The sequence below is a fragment of the Natrix helvetica genome (assembly GCF_964273705.1).
Source record: "Natrix helvetica genome assembly, chromosome: 3".
Classification (NCBI taxonomy): Eukaryota; Metazoa; Chordata; class Lepidosauria; order Squamata; family Natricidae; genus Natrix; species Natrix helvetica.
This window is the reverse complement of record NC_138549.1, coordinates 155,749,741-155,766,829: the sequence shown is the minus strand read 5'-3', so window position 1 is coordinate 155,766,829 and position 17,089 is coordinate 155,749,741. Positions and strand designations below refer to the sequence as shown.

At 42.3% G+C, this 17,089-nt stretch overlaps 1 protein-coding gene across 1 annotated transcript in view; it reads right to left on the bottom strand.

Moving 5' to 3' along the window:
• PTPN1 (protein tyrosine phosphatase non-receptor type 1) overlaps positions 1-4,296 on the bottom strand; it is a 118,973-nt gene extending 114,677 nt beyond the window's left edge. Inside the window, exon 1 of the mRNA XM_081947043.1 lies at positions 4,040-4,296. Within this exon, the coding sequence (XP_081803169.1) occupies positions 4,040-4,102 (63 nt within the window). The 5' untranslated portion in view covers positions 4,103-4,296. The remainder of the gene's footprint in view (positions 1-4,039) is intronic.
• Positions 4,297-17,089: the final 12,793 nt, after the last annotated feature.

Here is a 17,089-nt window from a genome sequence, read left to right as displayed (position 1 = left end):
CAAGCCTCCTAAGGACTATCCATGCCCTTTCATTGAAAAAAAAATGGGCCAGTTTTTGCAAAAAACGGGCAGTTTTGGGGAGGTTTGCCGAGTGCTTCAACTTTTTTTAAAATTTACCTCTTCAAAACTTGGTGCATCTTATACTCTGGAAAATACGGTAATTTGTGTACTTATGCCACTTCATTTACTGACTTTGTTTGAAGTTACAATAGCACTGTAAAAGGTGATTTATAGACAGCCCTCACATTTACAACTGTCACAGCATTCATACAGTCATGTGATCAAAACCGAGTGCTCCCATATGGTCATGTGATCAAAATTGAGAACTCGGCAACTGGCATGTATTTATGACAGTTGCCATATCCTCCTTCATTTAAGTATTAGAGTGATTCGCTTAACAACCATAGCAAAAAAAAAACCAACCCAATCATAAAATCAGGTGTAACTATTAACAACCACCTTGTTTAGCAACAGTAATGTTGGTCCCAATTATAGTTGTAAATTGAGGATTCCCTGTAATTATTCACTATGCTGTTGGCCATCCACTTCTCCTTTCTCCCTTTCACAGCAACTGAGCCTTCTCCAAAGAGCTGGGCCTTCACATTGCCAAGAGAGCTCACCGATCAGATAAAATTATTTTGAGGCTGAAGAGTTGCCTTGTCTTTGTCAAACCAGAAATTACAAAACTGCTCTTCCTTTTTTGTTCCCTGGCAGTCCGTTCTTAAAACACGCTATCCAGCTAAGAGAAAGTAGTAATACTAGTTGGCAGTCCTTGATGCTCTGAACCTCTCACAAATTCATCCACTCCCATTGAAAAACTAAATTACTAGCTACCTGCCACATTCAAGCTAATTTGCCACTTGGAGAAGCAGGAGGCAGAGCCTTGCAGGTATTCAAGAAGTCCAACAAGAAAAACAGCTGGCTGCTTTTATGTGGACTTCTTTTAAGGCAAAGCAGCATGAAGACTAAAAAGGCCATACCTTGAGCTCATCTAAACTAGAGAGAAATGAAGCCTTTTGTTATGAAGCATGCACTATGATTAGGTGTACTACGGCTTCGTGAGGGGGGAAAACACTTCATGTAAACAGATTAATAAAAGAAAGAGTGATCATAATAGGAGAACAGGGACATCTCTAAGCGACATAGCCTTATAATTAAATATCAGGAAATGCATCAATAGACAGCTCAATAGATGGGAAAGGGAAAACTATGGTAAATAGGATTGCTGATGTTTCTATCCAAGTACTCCCTGCAAGATTGTAGTTGATGGAATGAGAGGAAATAAAACAGACTATATTGAACTTGCAATGCTTGGGGGCCACTGTGAACCTGGCCCAGGTGGGATTCACAGAGAAAATATTCAGCCATATTCTTCAAAGGCTAGAAAAGACCTCATTTTTATTCCTGACCCAAGTTCAAAATGTCCATGCTAGAACAAATATACACACTTTTCAAGGATTTGGAAGAATTGCAGCCTTCCAAGATTTCTCTACTGTGCTTTTGGTAAAAGAGAGAGAGAGAGAGAGAGAGAGAGAGAGTGAGTACTGCAGCTTGCTAGCACATTAAGGAGTGATATTATGCAAAGCACATAGTGTAAAAATTCCAGGAACAGAGCAACCACCTTGACCTAATTTCTTATGTTTCGCTGATAACAGTACAGATTTCCAGCCATATTCGGTACAGATACAGTAAGAAAACAAAATTAAGAAACAACTGCTAAGCTACCTTAGTCATTGACATTTCAAGACTAGATTAGCAAATATCCTGTTACTCCAACTTTCAATAATGCTTAGCATACTAAAGAGCATCCCCCTTCCCCTCCCTAAAAAACCCCCCCCACACAATTTGAGATCTCTTTTTGTTCAGTGGTTATGCGGGGTTCTGAAAACTATCAATCAAGCTGTACTGAAATCAGCAGTTTTGCAAATGCCTAGGATGGCATGCTTAATTTGTAATTTGATGATGTATGCACTATTATTTCACCAAGCCTTACAGAAGATCTTTTTCAATATTTCCTAACATGATCATAAGGAAAAAGAAATTGCTTAGGCAACTTTTCCAGTCTCCAAAATCCCATGGCAAGGGATAAATTCATTCATCTCCTCTATAGGGAGAATATTGGCTCAGACTAATTTCATATATTGATTTAGCCTTGCAGCATATGAACTAAAATACCATCAATAGCCATTAAAACAGATCTTACAAAACTCCATGCTAAAAGGAGGTCCCTTTTATAAAGTCGGGGAAAACATCCCTTCTGTAGAGATTTTATTACTGACTCACCAAAATCCTCAAGCAGTCAATTATGGGCCTTTAATAGGTACATACAAACAAAGATAATAAAATAATAACATCTGACAACTTTGGGAAGGACTAGATAGGTGGATAAAAATGCCAAATCCAATCTGAACATGTGGTTGACTGTCCGATGAACCATAATAATAATAATAATAATAATAATAATAATAATAATAATAATAATAATAATAGTAGTAGTAGTAGTAGTAGTAGTAGTAGTAGTAATAGTAAGTGCCATCTAAGCTCAATATAATAAGACCATGTCCTTTCTTAAGACTTTCACCCCAAGAAACAATATATCCATTTGATGTTCTTGTCCATTTAAACATACATTTTATTTCTATTTATTTATCAAATTTATATAGCCAGCCAAAAGGCTATATCTCAACAAAAGTTACTTTGGGTGGTAGACACAATGAGATAAAACAATGTTAAGTTGCTAAATTGACAGCACTTCATTAAATGTATTGATCCTTTCTAATCCATGGGACACAAGCGTTCACTCTTAATCCAAAAATCTATTTAATGGGCCTTTCTTCTATCCCATGCAACTTGTGAGATGCAGTTCAAAAACAAGCAAAATTATAACTTATCCAAGTCACATCATTTCTGTGTATGGTTCAGAACTCAATGTTTCACAATTAAGGTCAAATTGCAAAGACTACTAGAAACAAAGAAAAAACATACTTTCACTTTTCGTGAAAGCCTGTCAGAAAACATCTGCAGGTTGGAAAAAAATAAAAAACAAAAAAAACAAAAGCACATTTAGACATTGTTTCCACACTGTCCAGGCAACACGTGTGACTATCTATAAGGTGAGTATATCTATAAGAGATCACAACTTTTAAGCAGCAGCTGCCTTCCTTGGTAGGCAACAAATCAGATAGGGATTAAGGGGATCAGGTTTTTCCTTCCCCACAAAAAAAAGTGTGTGGGAGAAATAATGAGCCTTACTGGTTTTCCAGTAAGGAAACAAACAAGGACCCCTTCATATAACTGCTCCAGGGCACTGCGCAAAAAGGACTCTTAATTAAGAGATGCCCCAGGCAGACGGCAAGCAAGCCTATCTTAAAGAGTCAGCTGATTTCCCTCCCTCCGGACACCTCATAGTGGGAAGGGGGGCACACCCTTGAAAACCTGGGGAGTAGAAGGGGCAGTGAAGTGATCAAGGGTAGACAAAGATGAAAGAGAGCCTCTTTAATTTCCACTAGGGATGGCCTGCCGATCTGCTTCCTCCTTTCTTTTAGCAGAGCGTATTAAGAAATTAACATGGATTTCTTTACTTCCTTTGATCATGATTCAATCTTCGTCTCCCTCTTGTCTTGACGGGGCGGGGGGGGGAGTACACATACACACATGCACACAACTCCAAGGCGCGCACAATGCAAGTCATCCTCTCCCCGGCAAGCTTCACATGCAGGGAAAGGGGTCATTTCAAAGGGAGTTGGGTGGGGGATGCAAGAAACGGACTCCCCAGTCCCAGCGTTGCGTGTCGTGGAGGGAGCCGTGCCAAACCGCGCGCGGAAAAAAAGGAGAGCGAGCCCGGATCGCGAGTTGGGAGCCGATCGCGACGCGGTTACCGAGAGGGGTGAAGGCGAGAGCTTTTGTCCGAGGAGCGAGTGCGAGTCCCCGGGGAGGAGGCGGGGAGGGAAAAGGAGCTTGCTGGACCAGCGGACAAAGAAGCGGCCGCGTTTCGCTCCGTGCCGGGCAGATCCCGGTGCATTTCTCCCACCTCGCTCACCTGGTAGATGGCGGCCCAGCTGTCCTCCTGATCCAGCCGCTGGAACTCCTTCTCGATCTCCATGCTGCGGGGAGGGGCTCAAGTTTGGCTGGCCCTCGCCCGCCGCCGCCGCCGCCGCCGCTGCTGCTACCGCTGCTGTTCGGACGCCAGGGCGAGTCCCAGCCGCTGCCCGGAGCGTCGCCGCCTCCGCTGCTGCTGCCGCCGCCTCCGCGGCTCTTGCTGCCTGGTCGCTTCAGATAGCGCCTCCCCTTCCTTCTCGCTCCCTTCCAGCCCACACGGAAACTACGCAAGCAGCCTCTTAGCCTTCCGGCATGGTCCTCCCCGACTGGCAGAGGAAGGCTGCGGGAGGCTCTCCCGAGCGGCGGTGCGCTGCGAGAGAGGGAGCGGGGCTTCGTAAGGATGAGAGGATGATCCGCTGTGATGCTTAGCTCCAGGCGCAGCGAGATCAAAGGGCCGATCAAAGTACCTCTGAGCATGTGTGCTGCCCCTAGAGTACTCCGAGCCCACTGTAACAACATTGCCAAAAAGGCACTAAGAGTTGTTAGCCTAACCCTGCATAGCTTCTTCTCTGGCAACCAGAGCACGCAAAACATTTGCTAGACCAATTCTCGAATCACTGCACTGTATATGAGACATTAATAGAATTGAGCAAGTCCAAAGATATTTTAAGGTTTAAGGTTTAAGGTTTATTTAATTTATAGACCGCCCCCTCTCCCCGTAGGGACTCGGGGCGGTGTACAGACCGTTCATGATCAAAACAACAAAAACATAACATAAGACATTGAACAAAAACAACACACACATACTGTCTGTATATAAGACCCCAAAACCAATTTAAATAATTAAAAACAATTTTAAAACCCGTTTAAAACCCCAATATAAAATTTAAAAAGCCATCCAGGAAAGTTAGTAATAGATGTTCCCTTTGTAAATACAATTACGATTATAATTAGGCCAGACCAGCTACTCGAAACAGGTGGGTCTTGAGTTTCTTGCGGAAGGAGCGGAGATCAGAGGTGGTTCTAATATCGGGGGGGGGGGAGGTCGTTCCAGAGGGTTGGGCCCATCACAGAGAAGGCCCTACTCCTTGGCACCGCCCGCCCGCACTGTTTAGCGGAAGGTACCCGGAGGAGACCCTCTCTGTGAGAGCGGATTGGTTGCAGGGATGTATGGGGTAGAATAGTCCTCCACTCCACTGCTTGCAACAGAATACCTTATGCCACCAGATTTGAAATGTTGGGCTTAAACAGCTTAGAACTACACCGCCTTCAGTCCCACCGAAGCGTAGTACATAAAATTATCTACTACTATGTTCTACTTGTCAATGACTACTTCAGCTTCACCACAACAATACACAAGGAAACAATAGATACAAACTTAAGGTAAACCGTACCAAACTCAGAAAATACAACTTCAGCAACAGAGTGGTCGATGTGTGGAATACCTGACTGGTTTCTTCCCCAAACTCCCACAACTTTAACCTTAGACCAGGGGTGTCCAAACTTGGGAACTTTAAGACTTGTGGACTTCAACTTCCTGGCTGGGGAATTCTGGGAGTTGAAGTCCACAAGTCTTAAAGTTCCCAAGTTTGGACACCCCTGCCTTAGACCATCTACTGCTGACCTCACCCCATTCCTAAGAGGTCTGTAAGGGGCATACATAAGTGCACCAACGTGCCTCCTGTCCCTGTCCTAACAACCCCATTTATTTGTATCCATTTCATGTATTCATAATCTTGTATGTGCTTATATCTATTATCTTATACATGCTTGACAAAACAAACAAACAAATAAATATACACATACACATGCACCCGAGGTGGCCCTGGTCTCCAAATACAGACATGCGTTACTAGCTAGTGGGCATCTCGGCATCAATCATTGTAGCTAAGAATTGCAACAGTCTAATTGCATGGGACTCTTACTCCAAGCTCTCTCTCTCTCTCTCCCTCCCTCCCTCCCTCCCTCTCTCTCTCTCTCTCTCTCTCTCTCTCTCTCTCACACACACACACACACACACACACACACACACACACACACACCAATCTAGGCTTTACCAGAGGCGGTCCTGAGATGGCCTCCAAAGGTTTCAGGATCTCTTTGCTGCCATCTAATTTGTGGTTCCAGATCACAGCCAACTGAGGCTGCTTGCAGCCAAGAGCCAAAGGTTTCAGAGTGGATGGCTGTGACAGCTGATGGTAGATTGCCTTTGCAGTGTTTCTTAACCTTAACGATTTTAAGATGGGTAGACTTCAACTCCCAGAATTTCTGGAAATTTAATGTAGTTCTAATTCCTAAACCCATCTGGCTCCTTATTCCTACGCACTCTTTCCCCTTTTCCCAATCAACAACTGTAACTGATTAATAGTATTATTATTTATTTCTCATTTTCTGCATTCTGCACAATATTACTTTCAGAAAAAGGAAAATAATGTGATTCATTCTATCTATCTATCATCTATCTATTTATCTACTTATCTATCTATCTATGATCTATCTATCATCTATCTATCTATCTATCTATCTATCTATCTATCTATCTATCTATCTATCTATCACCTACCTACATATCAAACTGAGCCAAAGTATAGACATTAATCTTTCTATATCAATGAAGTGAAAAACCCCATAATTTCAAATAGTAGTCAGCAAGAATATTAAAAAATCTCCATTCCAAGTTACTGATATATGGGGTGCTAAAAGTACACATATCTTTTCCAATATTCTGTAACTTAATCCCTTTTTCCCCTTTCAATAAAACTAACTTTGTGGCATCCCACCGAATATCTTTTTCCAGTTTTATGAGTATTGATGAGCACTTTGAATGTGTTCATTAAAAACCAGCTATATATTTGTTACTGTAGTTCTCGTGTCATTCCAGACTACACTTAATTAACTTGCTGATGGGATTAATTTGTCATGGGATACTTTATCAAGTGTTTTGCTGAAGTTAAGACAGTTACAATTTATACCCCCAATATAGTGAGGAAATTATCCATGAGATAAAGTTAGTCTGACAAGACCTATCCCTGAAAAATCCATGCTGGCATCTGGTAATCTTGGCACTGTTCTCAAGGCCCTTACAAACCAACCACTTATGACTATAACCGTGTTGCTTGTATCTTTCCATTTATATTGTTTCCTAGTATGATTTGATAGTTTATTAGTAACCATGACTATCACTGCTGTATCTTTTTATTCTTGATGAATGTATTTTTATTCTCCTGTACATTGAGACCATAAGCACCAAAGACAAATTCCTTGTGTGTCCAATCACACTTGGCCAATAAAGAATTCTATTCTATTCTATTCTATTCTATTCTATTCTATTCTATTATGATCAACCAGGAGTTGACATGCATTTGGATCTTTTTGGTGGCATTTTTTTTCTTTCAAAAGGAAGGTGATTCTGCTGGCTTTAAAGAAGGCCATGATCCAGCCCCTCCTGAAGTAAATCATACTGGATCCAAGATCAAAACAATTGTCATCCAGTCTCAAACACAAGGAAGGTTTTTGAGAAAGTAGTCAGGCAGTTGCCTCAAAGGGCCCTGTAGGAAATAGATTATCCAACATAGAGATTTATTTCTGTAAATTAATATTTTAATACCATCGGAAGGTAGTATCAAATATAAAAGGGAAGTCTCTAAGTTGAGTTCAGTATTATTCCTAGTGATCTCGTAGACATGCCCATGCAATTGTGTGTGCCATGGTGCAGAAGAAGCTTGCTATTGCTTTATTTTAGGATGTTTTTCAACTTCCAAATCTAGTTTATAGCCCTGGGACTGCCTAGTAATCCATCATCCAAGGGTTAGCCAGGCCTGAGACTGCTTATCTTCTCAGCCCAGACAAATTCAGCCAGGTGCTGCCATCTGCTGAAGCAAGATTGGAAAGCATCTGAAGCAAGAGAAGAAAGCATCTTAATGGGGTTAAGTAAAAATATCCAAGTCAAGTTTATTATAAGGTTATTCTTATAAATATAGTATATTCAGCTGTTCAAAATACTTTGTATCTTACTTTAACTGTAACAGTAGCTGCATACAACAATCTAACCTGCATTAGATATACCAGCATGGATTTTCACAAGTCCAATTACAGACTTCAGGGGTAGCCACATGGTATGTGCGCATGTGTGTGTGTGTCAAAATCACTGCACGCTTTGTATTTGATCATGAAGGAGTGGAGCTTCACTGCACCCACCATCTTGCATATTTTGCTTGAATACAATCCATTCAAAAGATCCCTTCTTCACCCCTATGGGTAATATGTGTCTTCCTCACTCCAGGCCCTCACTGAGGCCTGGGAGTTTGAGGGTTCTGCACAGTATCTGCATAGAATATATACTTCAATCATGCCTGACTATTAGAGACTGCCTGGATAAGTCTCTGTACTTTTTTTGGCAAGGTTTTTCAGAAGTGGTTTGCCATTGTCTCCTTCAAAGGATTGTGACAAAGTGACTGGCCAAAGGTCATTGAGTTAACTTTTTGCCTAAAGTGGGATTAGAACTCAAGCTTTTATAGCTGCACACAAAATATATAGTACATTTGGAAAGAGGTTTTTTTTTTTAAACCATTCATTTTAATTTTGGGCATTTCCAAACCCTTGAAATGAAGTTCTGTGAAGTTATTCTTAGCAGAATCCTCTTCAACAAAGCAACCACATTTCATCTGGGCTTGGTACCTTCTAAGTTTGAAGAAGCTGACCCACTTTCAAATCATGATTGCAGCAAATCCTGGCAATATTAAGTCTATAATTGAGATCCACAATGTTCTGGTATTCTGACATCATACATACAGTTCTGTAATTAGACTAAACTAACAAGCAATTCTGAATCTCTCAGAAAATCAGTGTTAGTTTCAAAAAGGAGAAACCTAAAGGAGAAAGGAAACTTCAAAAACTTCCACAATTTAATTAGACATTCTAATGCCTTTAACAAACTCATGAGGATAATAATGAAGGGCTTTAAGTCAGGAGTCTAGTGTATTGAAAGTAGAATGATGAATTAGATCACTCTGTGGTACATTCCAGAAAAGCTTCTCTTCCAATGCAGAAGGAGAAGGAGAAGAACCTGGGGTGCAATCCCAAAACAACTGGCCAGTGTTGGTGAAGTGGGAGCATGTGCGCAGGGGAGCGCCGGAAACCGCATGCCATAGGTTCACTATCATGGCCCTAGGCATTGACAAATTCACCATCAGTCAATGGCATTTATTTGAAACAGCTTACAACCTGTAACACTATCAAACATCCATATCTGCCTGCCCCAAAGGACTCAATAGGTAGACAAAAATCCCAAAGCCAGTGTGACTGTGCCACAAACCATAATATATGATGCATTACATTCTGACTGGGAATTCTAGGAGTTGAAGTCCATGCAGAGGCCAAGGTTGAGGAACACTATCCTAGAGTAACCCAGTTGGGTAAGATTAGTTCAACATTGTTCTTCATGGAAACACACATATTTCAGAAGCTATGAATCTTCAGTTATCCTTCTTTACTAATCCCAACCTCTAAGACAAACTAGCAAATGTTGTCCCTCTAATTACCCTACATCTGGATGTCCCTGGATATCCAGGGTCTTCAATCCAGAACCATTATAGGCCAATTTCTCCTTGAAAGTTTCTCACGAGATTGATTTAAAGAGTGATTTAAACTGGGAGCATTTAGGTCTGAAAAGGGAAGATGGAGGGCTGATGATAATTTTTCTAAAATATTTTTTTGCAATGGCCTGCAGAAAAAAAAGGCTAACATTTAATCGAATTGAAATGAATGTAAATCAGGGACGTGCGGTCAGGGGAGGCAAGGGAGGCAGAGCCTCACCTCTCTTCATGAAATAATAGTATATTTATTTTAATTTAATATTATATTTATTTATCAGTACATTATTTATTTATCAGTACAATTGCAACACACACACACACACACACACACACACACACACACACACACACACACACACACACACACACATATATATATATATATATATATATATATATATATATATATATATATATATATATAATATTATAATAATACTATAATATTATAATAATATTATAATATTATATACATCCGGCCGGCCGTGCCCGGGAGCTGCTGAGGCAGAAATGTTGTCGGCGCTCCCGGATGATGAAGCCACGAAAGCGACTGGGGGAAGGTTCTCGTCGTTCCCCAGTCGCTTTCGTGGCTTTGTCATCCGGGAGCGCTGACAACATTTCTGCCTTCGCAGCTCCCGGGCGTGGCCGGACGGATGTAGCCAGAGCGACGCCGAGGCGGTCCGGGCGGACCAAAGAGCGAGCGAGCGAGCGATGGAGGATCAGGCAGCCTGATCTTTGGTCGCTCGCCCGCCGGACTGCCTTGGCGCCGCTCTGGCTACCTCCGTCCGTCTGCGCCCGCGAGCTGCGGAGGCAGAAATGTTGTCGGCGCTCCCGGATGACGAAGGCACGATAGCGACTGGGGAACGACGAGAACCTTCCTGCCTCTGCTGGATTTCGCGCGCTCCTCACGACTGCAATATGCAGTCGTGAGGAGCGCGCAAAGTCCAGCAGAGGCAGGAAGGTTCTCGTCGTTTCCCAGTCGCTTTCGAGGACCGCGGAGCGCGAGCCGGCGGAGCACGCTCAGGAAGGTGGGGAATGGGATCACATGTGCTGGAGGCTGAGGCAGCCTCAGCCTCCAGCACACGTTCCCATTCCCCGCCTTCCTGATGATGTCACCAGCCTCACCATCCATAAACCTCACCGCACGTCACTGATGTAAATAGTATAATGATTCCAACTGATATTAGCAGGACCAGAATGGTAGAAGCATTCTCTGGATTTGAAAGCTAAAGAGCCATCAATTGGGGAAAACAATTGATTTGAACGTAAACATTGAACAAAGGAGTGGAAAGATGGATTTAAGTGCCCCCTTCTAGCCATACAATTGTAACGTTGCCCAACATACAACTAAAATAGACATAGAGTGTTTTCTAGCTTATTCAACTTGAATGTTGTCCTTGCTCTTCTTGAATTACCGAAAGGTAAATAAACATATACCAGAAAGGGTCAGAGATCTAAAACATACAATACATACCCAAATAAAGATCTTTCCCTTTAACCTAAGATTGCCAAAAATGCAAAGACCATCACACTGCTTCATCTGACCGCAACAATTTCCTAGAAACCTTTAAATAGCTGGCAAAGTTAACAGGGAATTAACAAGATATTCTGTTGGAAAAATCTGAAGGCAACAATTTGACCAGTCTTCATCTGGATCCAAAAAATTAAATATCTATCATTATTAAGTTAAATCTGCTGAATTGCTGAAGTCAAACCAGAACTCCACTGTGTGCATAGTCCAGCCTAGAATCTCACAGTTGAACACAGTAAAATGCAGGACATATGATCTAGATGGGCTGTGGATTAAATAAATCAGTCATGCAAAATATTGCAACAAAGAAATTAAAGAAAGGCATTGTTGTGCAACGGTTACCAAGTAACAAAAGCAGGGAAAACACTTCTAATCTCTCTCTTGGGTCCCAACAATCTTAATTAATTAATTAGAATAAATTCCATCATGGCTGGAATGATTGGCATAACAAATAGCAGGAGGTCACACCTTGAAGTAAATTAGGAGTAATTTTCTCATAGAAAGTTGGAGGAATCATTCGGTATGCAAATGTAATTAGCAGTTCTGTTGGCACATTGCCTAGCAATTGGATGTTGACTTATAGAACCAGAAACCTGGAAGGAGCTCCTTGAATTATCTAGTCTATTCCACTACTTCAGGGTTTCAAACTCAAAGCCTGCAGGCCAGATCTGGCCCCCGGGGTCACCCTGGAAATAGCGAAGGACTGGCCCATGGTGCCTCTGACAGTGAAAATGGAGCTTGGGAGGGCTGCAGATGGCCCTTCCGAGCTCTGTTTTTGCTGGCAGAAGGTTGCAGGAGGTTGTAGCAGCTGAAAACGGAGCTCGGGAACCTGTTTTTGCTGACAGAGCACTCGGGCCACCACAAGCACCCCCGACATGAGTGACGTGAAGCTGGCCACACCCCCTCCCCCCTCCCCCGAGGTCAAACACAACCCTGATGTGGCTCTCAATGAAATTGAGTTTGACACCCCTGCCCTACTTTGATTAGGAATGTAAACTAAAACATACCTGTCAGAGAGTTCTTTTATCTTCTACTTGAATGAATTCAGTGAAGGACAGTCCATCAACTCTCTGCTCCACTGAAAAAGTGCTTTCAATTTTGCTAAGAATTTTTTTTTTTAAATTTACAACTAGAAGTGGCAGAACAGAGGAATTTTGCTTCCCCGTTTTTGCTTGCTGTTTAGAATAGAATACATATACTGCATCTTTGACTGGAAACTCATTATGGACATTTTGCTAAAAATGGGGGAAATGCACTGATGACCTATAGATTTGATGATTAGAAAGAGTACAACATGGGAAGAAGAGAATTATGATATAACCTTAAAGAGAGAGGATATATGATAATGTTAATTTGTAACTGCTGTGTAAAGAAGATCAGAAGATGATTCTTTGGTAGCAAGATGAGCAGCATATGCATTTAATAAATGACTAAATAAATACCTGTACCTAAACTGGCTGGGGTTTATTTAGCAATACATTGGGAGTCACTGCCAATAAAGCAGTGCAACAAAGAACAGCAACAAAGATGATTAGGGGACTGGAGGCTAAAACATAAAAAGAATGGATACTGGAATTGGGTATGTCTAGTTTGATGAAAAGAAGGACTAGGGGAAACATAATAGCAATGTTCCAATATCTCAGGGGCTGCCACAAAGAAGAGGGAGCCAGACTATTCTCCAAAGCACCTGAGGGCAGGACAAGAAGCAATGGGTGGAAACTAATCAAGGAGAGAAGCAACTTAGGAGAAATTTCCTGACAGTTAGAACAATTAATCAGTAGAACAACTTGCCTCTAGAAGTTGTGAATGCTACAACACTGGACGATGTTGGATAACCATTTGTCTGAAATGGTGTAGGGCAGTGATTGCGAACCTTTTTCGGCTCATGTGCCAAAAGAGGGGAGAGCGCAGGGGGGTAGTGTGTGGGAATGGCACACCCATAATGCAATGTGTGACACCCCCCCACACACGCATGCGTGCATGACAGGCGCTCCCCCCATTTTTTGCATGCTTTTTTCGCTCTCCCCAGGCTCCAGAGGCTTTACAGGACCCTGGGGAGAGCGAAAAGAGCCCTCCCCCGGAGGCCCTCCAGAGGTTTCAGGAGCTTCCCTGAAGCCTCCGGAGTGCAAAAAACTGGCCCTACGGGCAAACCGGAAGTTCAGGAATGGACTTCTGGTTTGCTCATAGGGCCAGTTTAAGCACTCCTGAGCTTTCAGGGGCCCTCCGGAGGACGAAAAAGGAACCTTATTCTTAGGGTGGTGTGTTATTAGAAAGAAGAAAAATGGTAAGACTTCTATAATAATATATTAGGACAACCAAGAAATCATTAAAAAATGTGCAATTCTTTCAAATTTCTCCATGAAGTAAAAGTAGAATGCTGGTAAAGAAAGGGGAAGACTGACGTAATCCCAAAAGTCACGGACTGGTCTTGCATGACATTAGCTCATCTCACTGAATCATTTACTCAATTAAAATGATTAGGTTTACAGAACACATTGAACTATAAGTTAATCACGAAGGTCAGGTTTACAGGGCAAAAATATGGCTTACCAATCTGCTGTTCAAAGGGTTTTTGTCTACACAACCATTCAACTCAGAATGAATGGTGGAGGAGAGGGCAATGTTTGCTCGAGCCTGGGATGACTTCACATTGCTGTCAGGGCTGCCACTAAAGTTGTTGGTATGGATGGTGCATCAAGGCAATAGCAGAACTTTCTTTTTGCAATTGTACAGCCCATTTTTTTTTTAAAAAAAAACTTCTACCTGCATCATTAGGCAAAATGAGGTTGGTAGAAGGGAAGCAGATATAGATATCTAACAGATTCTTTAGAGTGATGTACTAGTTTTATTTAAAATCTATTTTAAATTATGTAGTGATGAAAGAAAATGAATTGGCATGATGTTCGTCCACCCTGTTCAAAGAGGACCTTGACATCTAATTGGGGGGATGTCAAGACTTGCAGGTGAATTAGATTAAAGTGAGGGAGAGGTGCGCATAGTCAGCCTCTTCCCAGATTCCATCTTGCTCCAATAGCAGGACAAGAGTCGAGGCAGTTGGAGATGGGCTGGGCACAGTGGTTGACCAGGGGATCTTTCATGTCTTGCCGTGCTCTTAGTGTACCACATCGCTTGCAGAGATCACCTTCATGACTGTTGTCCTATTCTAGTAGGTTTCATCTGCTCAATCTGCTGGAATCTGTCTTCACTTGCTCAAGATAGACAAGTCCCTATCTCACTGAAGGTCAATTACCCAATGGCTACTCTCAATCTAGTTTGGCCAGCCTATCAAAGCTGTTGCGCGGGGTGTGGCCGCTGCACATGCTACAGCTACTAGGAGCCACAGAGCCACTGAAGGTCAATTACCCAATGGCTACTCTCAACCTGGTTTGGCCAGCCTGTCAAAGCTGTTGCGCAGGGTGTGGCCGCTGCACATGCTACAGCTACTAGGAGCCACAGGTGAGAGCTGAGTGACAGGTAGGGACCAAAATGGACGAGATGCCCCAAAAGCTGCCCTAAAATGAGCTGCCCTAAAAGGACATGACATGTCCTACACCAGAGGTGTTACCCTTCCCTGAACACCACATACACCCATGAATTGGCATATATAGCAATGCATTGTGGGAGGGAGAGAGGCAGGCAGGCAGGCAGGCAGGCAGGCAGGCAGGCAGGCAGGCAGGCAGGCAGGCAGGCAGGCAGGCAGGCTTGGTTCACTCAGTTGAGGGCGGAGGAATAGAATAATTTAGAAGAGCTAACTTACTTAAGCTTACCCAAATAGAAAGGGTGAGCAAACACACTCATATTTTTGAACTGAAATTCTATCGCAGCTGCCACATGGTTGTGGTTTAACTGATACTTGTGTGGTTGATGTGCAGTTAAGAGTCCATGGATCATTTCAGCACCTAATGAAGATTTAGGGTTTGGAAGCATAGGTCTGGAATACCACAAAATGACTTTTTGTGTTTAGCCTCCAAAAATTCAATATTATCCCTGATAGGCCATAACAGCTTCCTGGCTCTTTGTAAATTATGGTATAGTTTTAAACGCTTTTCAGAACCTAGCAATTTAACTCTTTTTAAAAAATTATTATTTTTAAAAAGGCATTTGTTATGAATAGCTACATGAGATGAAATGAGCGGGAAACAGGCAATACTAGATTTGATCACTTGATGTCACTCTTTGAAAGCTTTGCACACAGTGGAATAAACGTTCTTCCTTTTGGTCAAGAAAGCCAATTGAATTGTTCCTTTCTGTTAGAGACCTCTATAGATATACTGTAAGGCCAAGTTTGCAATAATCCTGAGCTAAGATTTCTTAAAGTAGTATTTTGTAGATTCATGAATTCCAATAAGCTATTATTGTTTAACTCTGGCTTATCAAATAAACAAAAATTGTTTTACTGATTCTAAACAACAGCTTCCAATCAACACTCCGGATTCATTTCTTATGTGTAGTAAAGAAATATGTCTAAAACCAATCATAATAATAGGAAGGAGGAGAAGGAGGAAGAAGAGGAGGAGGAGGAGGAGGAGGAGGAGGAGGAGGAGGAGGAGGAGGAGGAGGAGAAGAGGAAGAGGAGGCTTGGATGATTAAGCATAACGTGGTGTTTTGTGTGGTGTGTGTAAATAACTTTTAACCTTCTACCTCCATAAGTCATAGCTATATGCATATGAACTGATTGACATGAGTTTGATTCAAATACATATTTTTTTATTCCTTATTTTTTTCCTGTCTAAATCTCTTTCCTGTTGTTTTCTCTTCATGTCTCCTTTGGTGTTTTATTTTGCAGAGCACAACTCTCTGTTTTAAGGATTACAGGTGCACTATTTTCTGTTGGAAAATGTCTTCTGTCAAAGGATTGTCCTCCTGCTGGGGGAAAAAAATCCAGAGAGATTTGGGGGAGTTTGAAGTTACCCCTGAATACCACACAATCAACAAGGGGGTCATGTGATCCCATTTTGTGATCTTGTGACAAGCAAAGTCAATGGGGAAGCCAGATCTACTTAACCATCGTGTTGCTAATTTAACAACTGCAGTGATTCATTTAACAAATATGGCAAGAAAAGTTGTAAAATGGGACAAAATTCACTTAACCAATTTCTCACTTAGAAACATACATTTGGGGTTCAATTGTGGTCGTAAGTTGAAGACTACCTGTACTTTAATCAATTTTCAGAGTTCTCTCTGCGCCCTGTCTTAATCAAAAAGGTTTAGCCATCAGCATCAATAAATCAATACCATTTTTTTTTGTTTTTCTTTGTCTTCTACTTTATTGGCAATGGAGGAATCTGGCATACCCACCTAACCTTCTCCACTCTAGATGCTTTAGACCAGGGGTGTCAAACACACATCTTCACTTGACGTATCACGACTTCCTCCCCTTCGCTAAACCAGGGTCAGGCCACGAGTTTGACACCCGTGCTCTAGACAATCATGTTATTTGAGAATTCTGAGAAGTGCAGTTCTAATCAGGGGTGGGATTCAAAAATTTTAGCAACTGGTTCTCTGCCCAGTTGCTGGATGGGTGTGGCCTTGGTAGGCATGGCCTACTCGGCCTCATGCCCCAGGGGGGCATGTTTGCCTACACCAGGCTCTGGAGGTTTTCCTTGAGCTTCCATGAGGGTGAAAAAGGCCTCCCCCAGGCTCTGGAGACCCTCTGGAAGCTGGAAACGGTCCCATTCCAGAAGGCCTCTTTTTCACCCTCCCAGAGCCTCCTTGTGGGCCCTCCACTTAGCTGGCATCCAAAGCAGGCTGCGTGGAGACTCCGGGGAGGGGAGGGGTGGGTGGGGCCATCCAGTCCTTGCAACTACCTTTTCGTTGAAACAGATGTAAAATTAGCATCCGGTTCACGTGAATCAGTCCGAACTGGCTGAATCCCACCCCTAGTTCTAACACATTTAGAAGGCACTTGGTTGAGGAAGGCAAATCT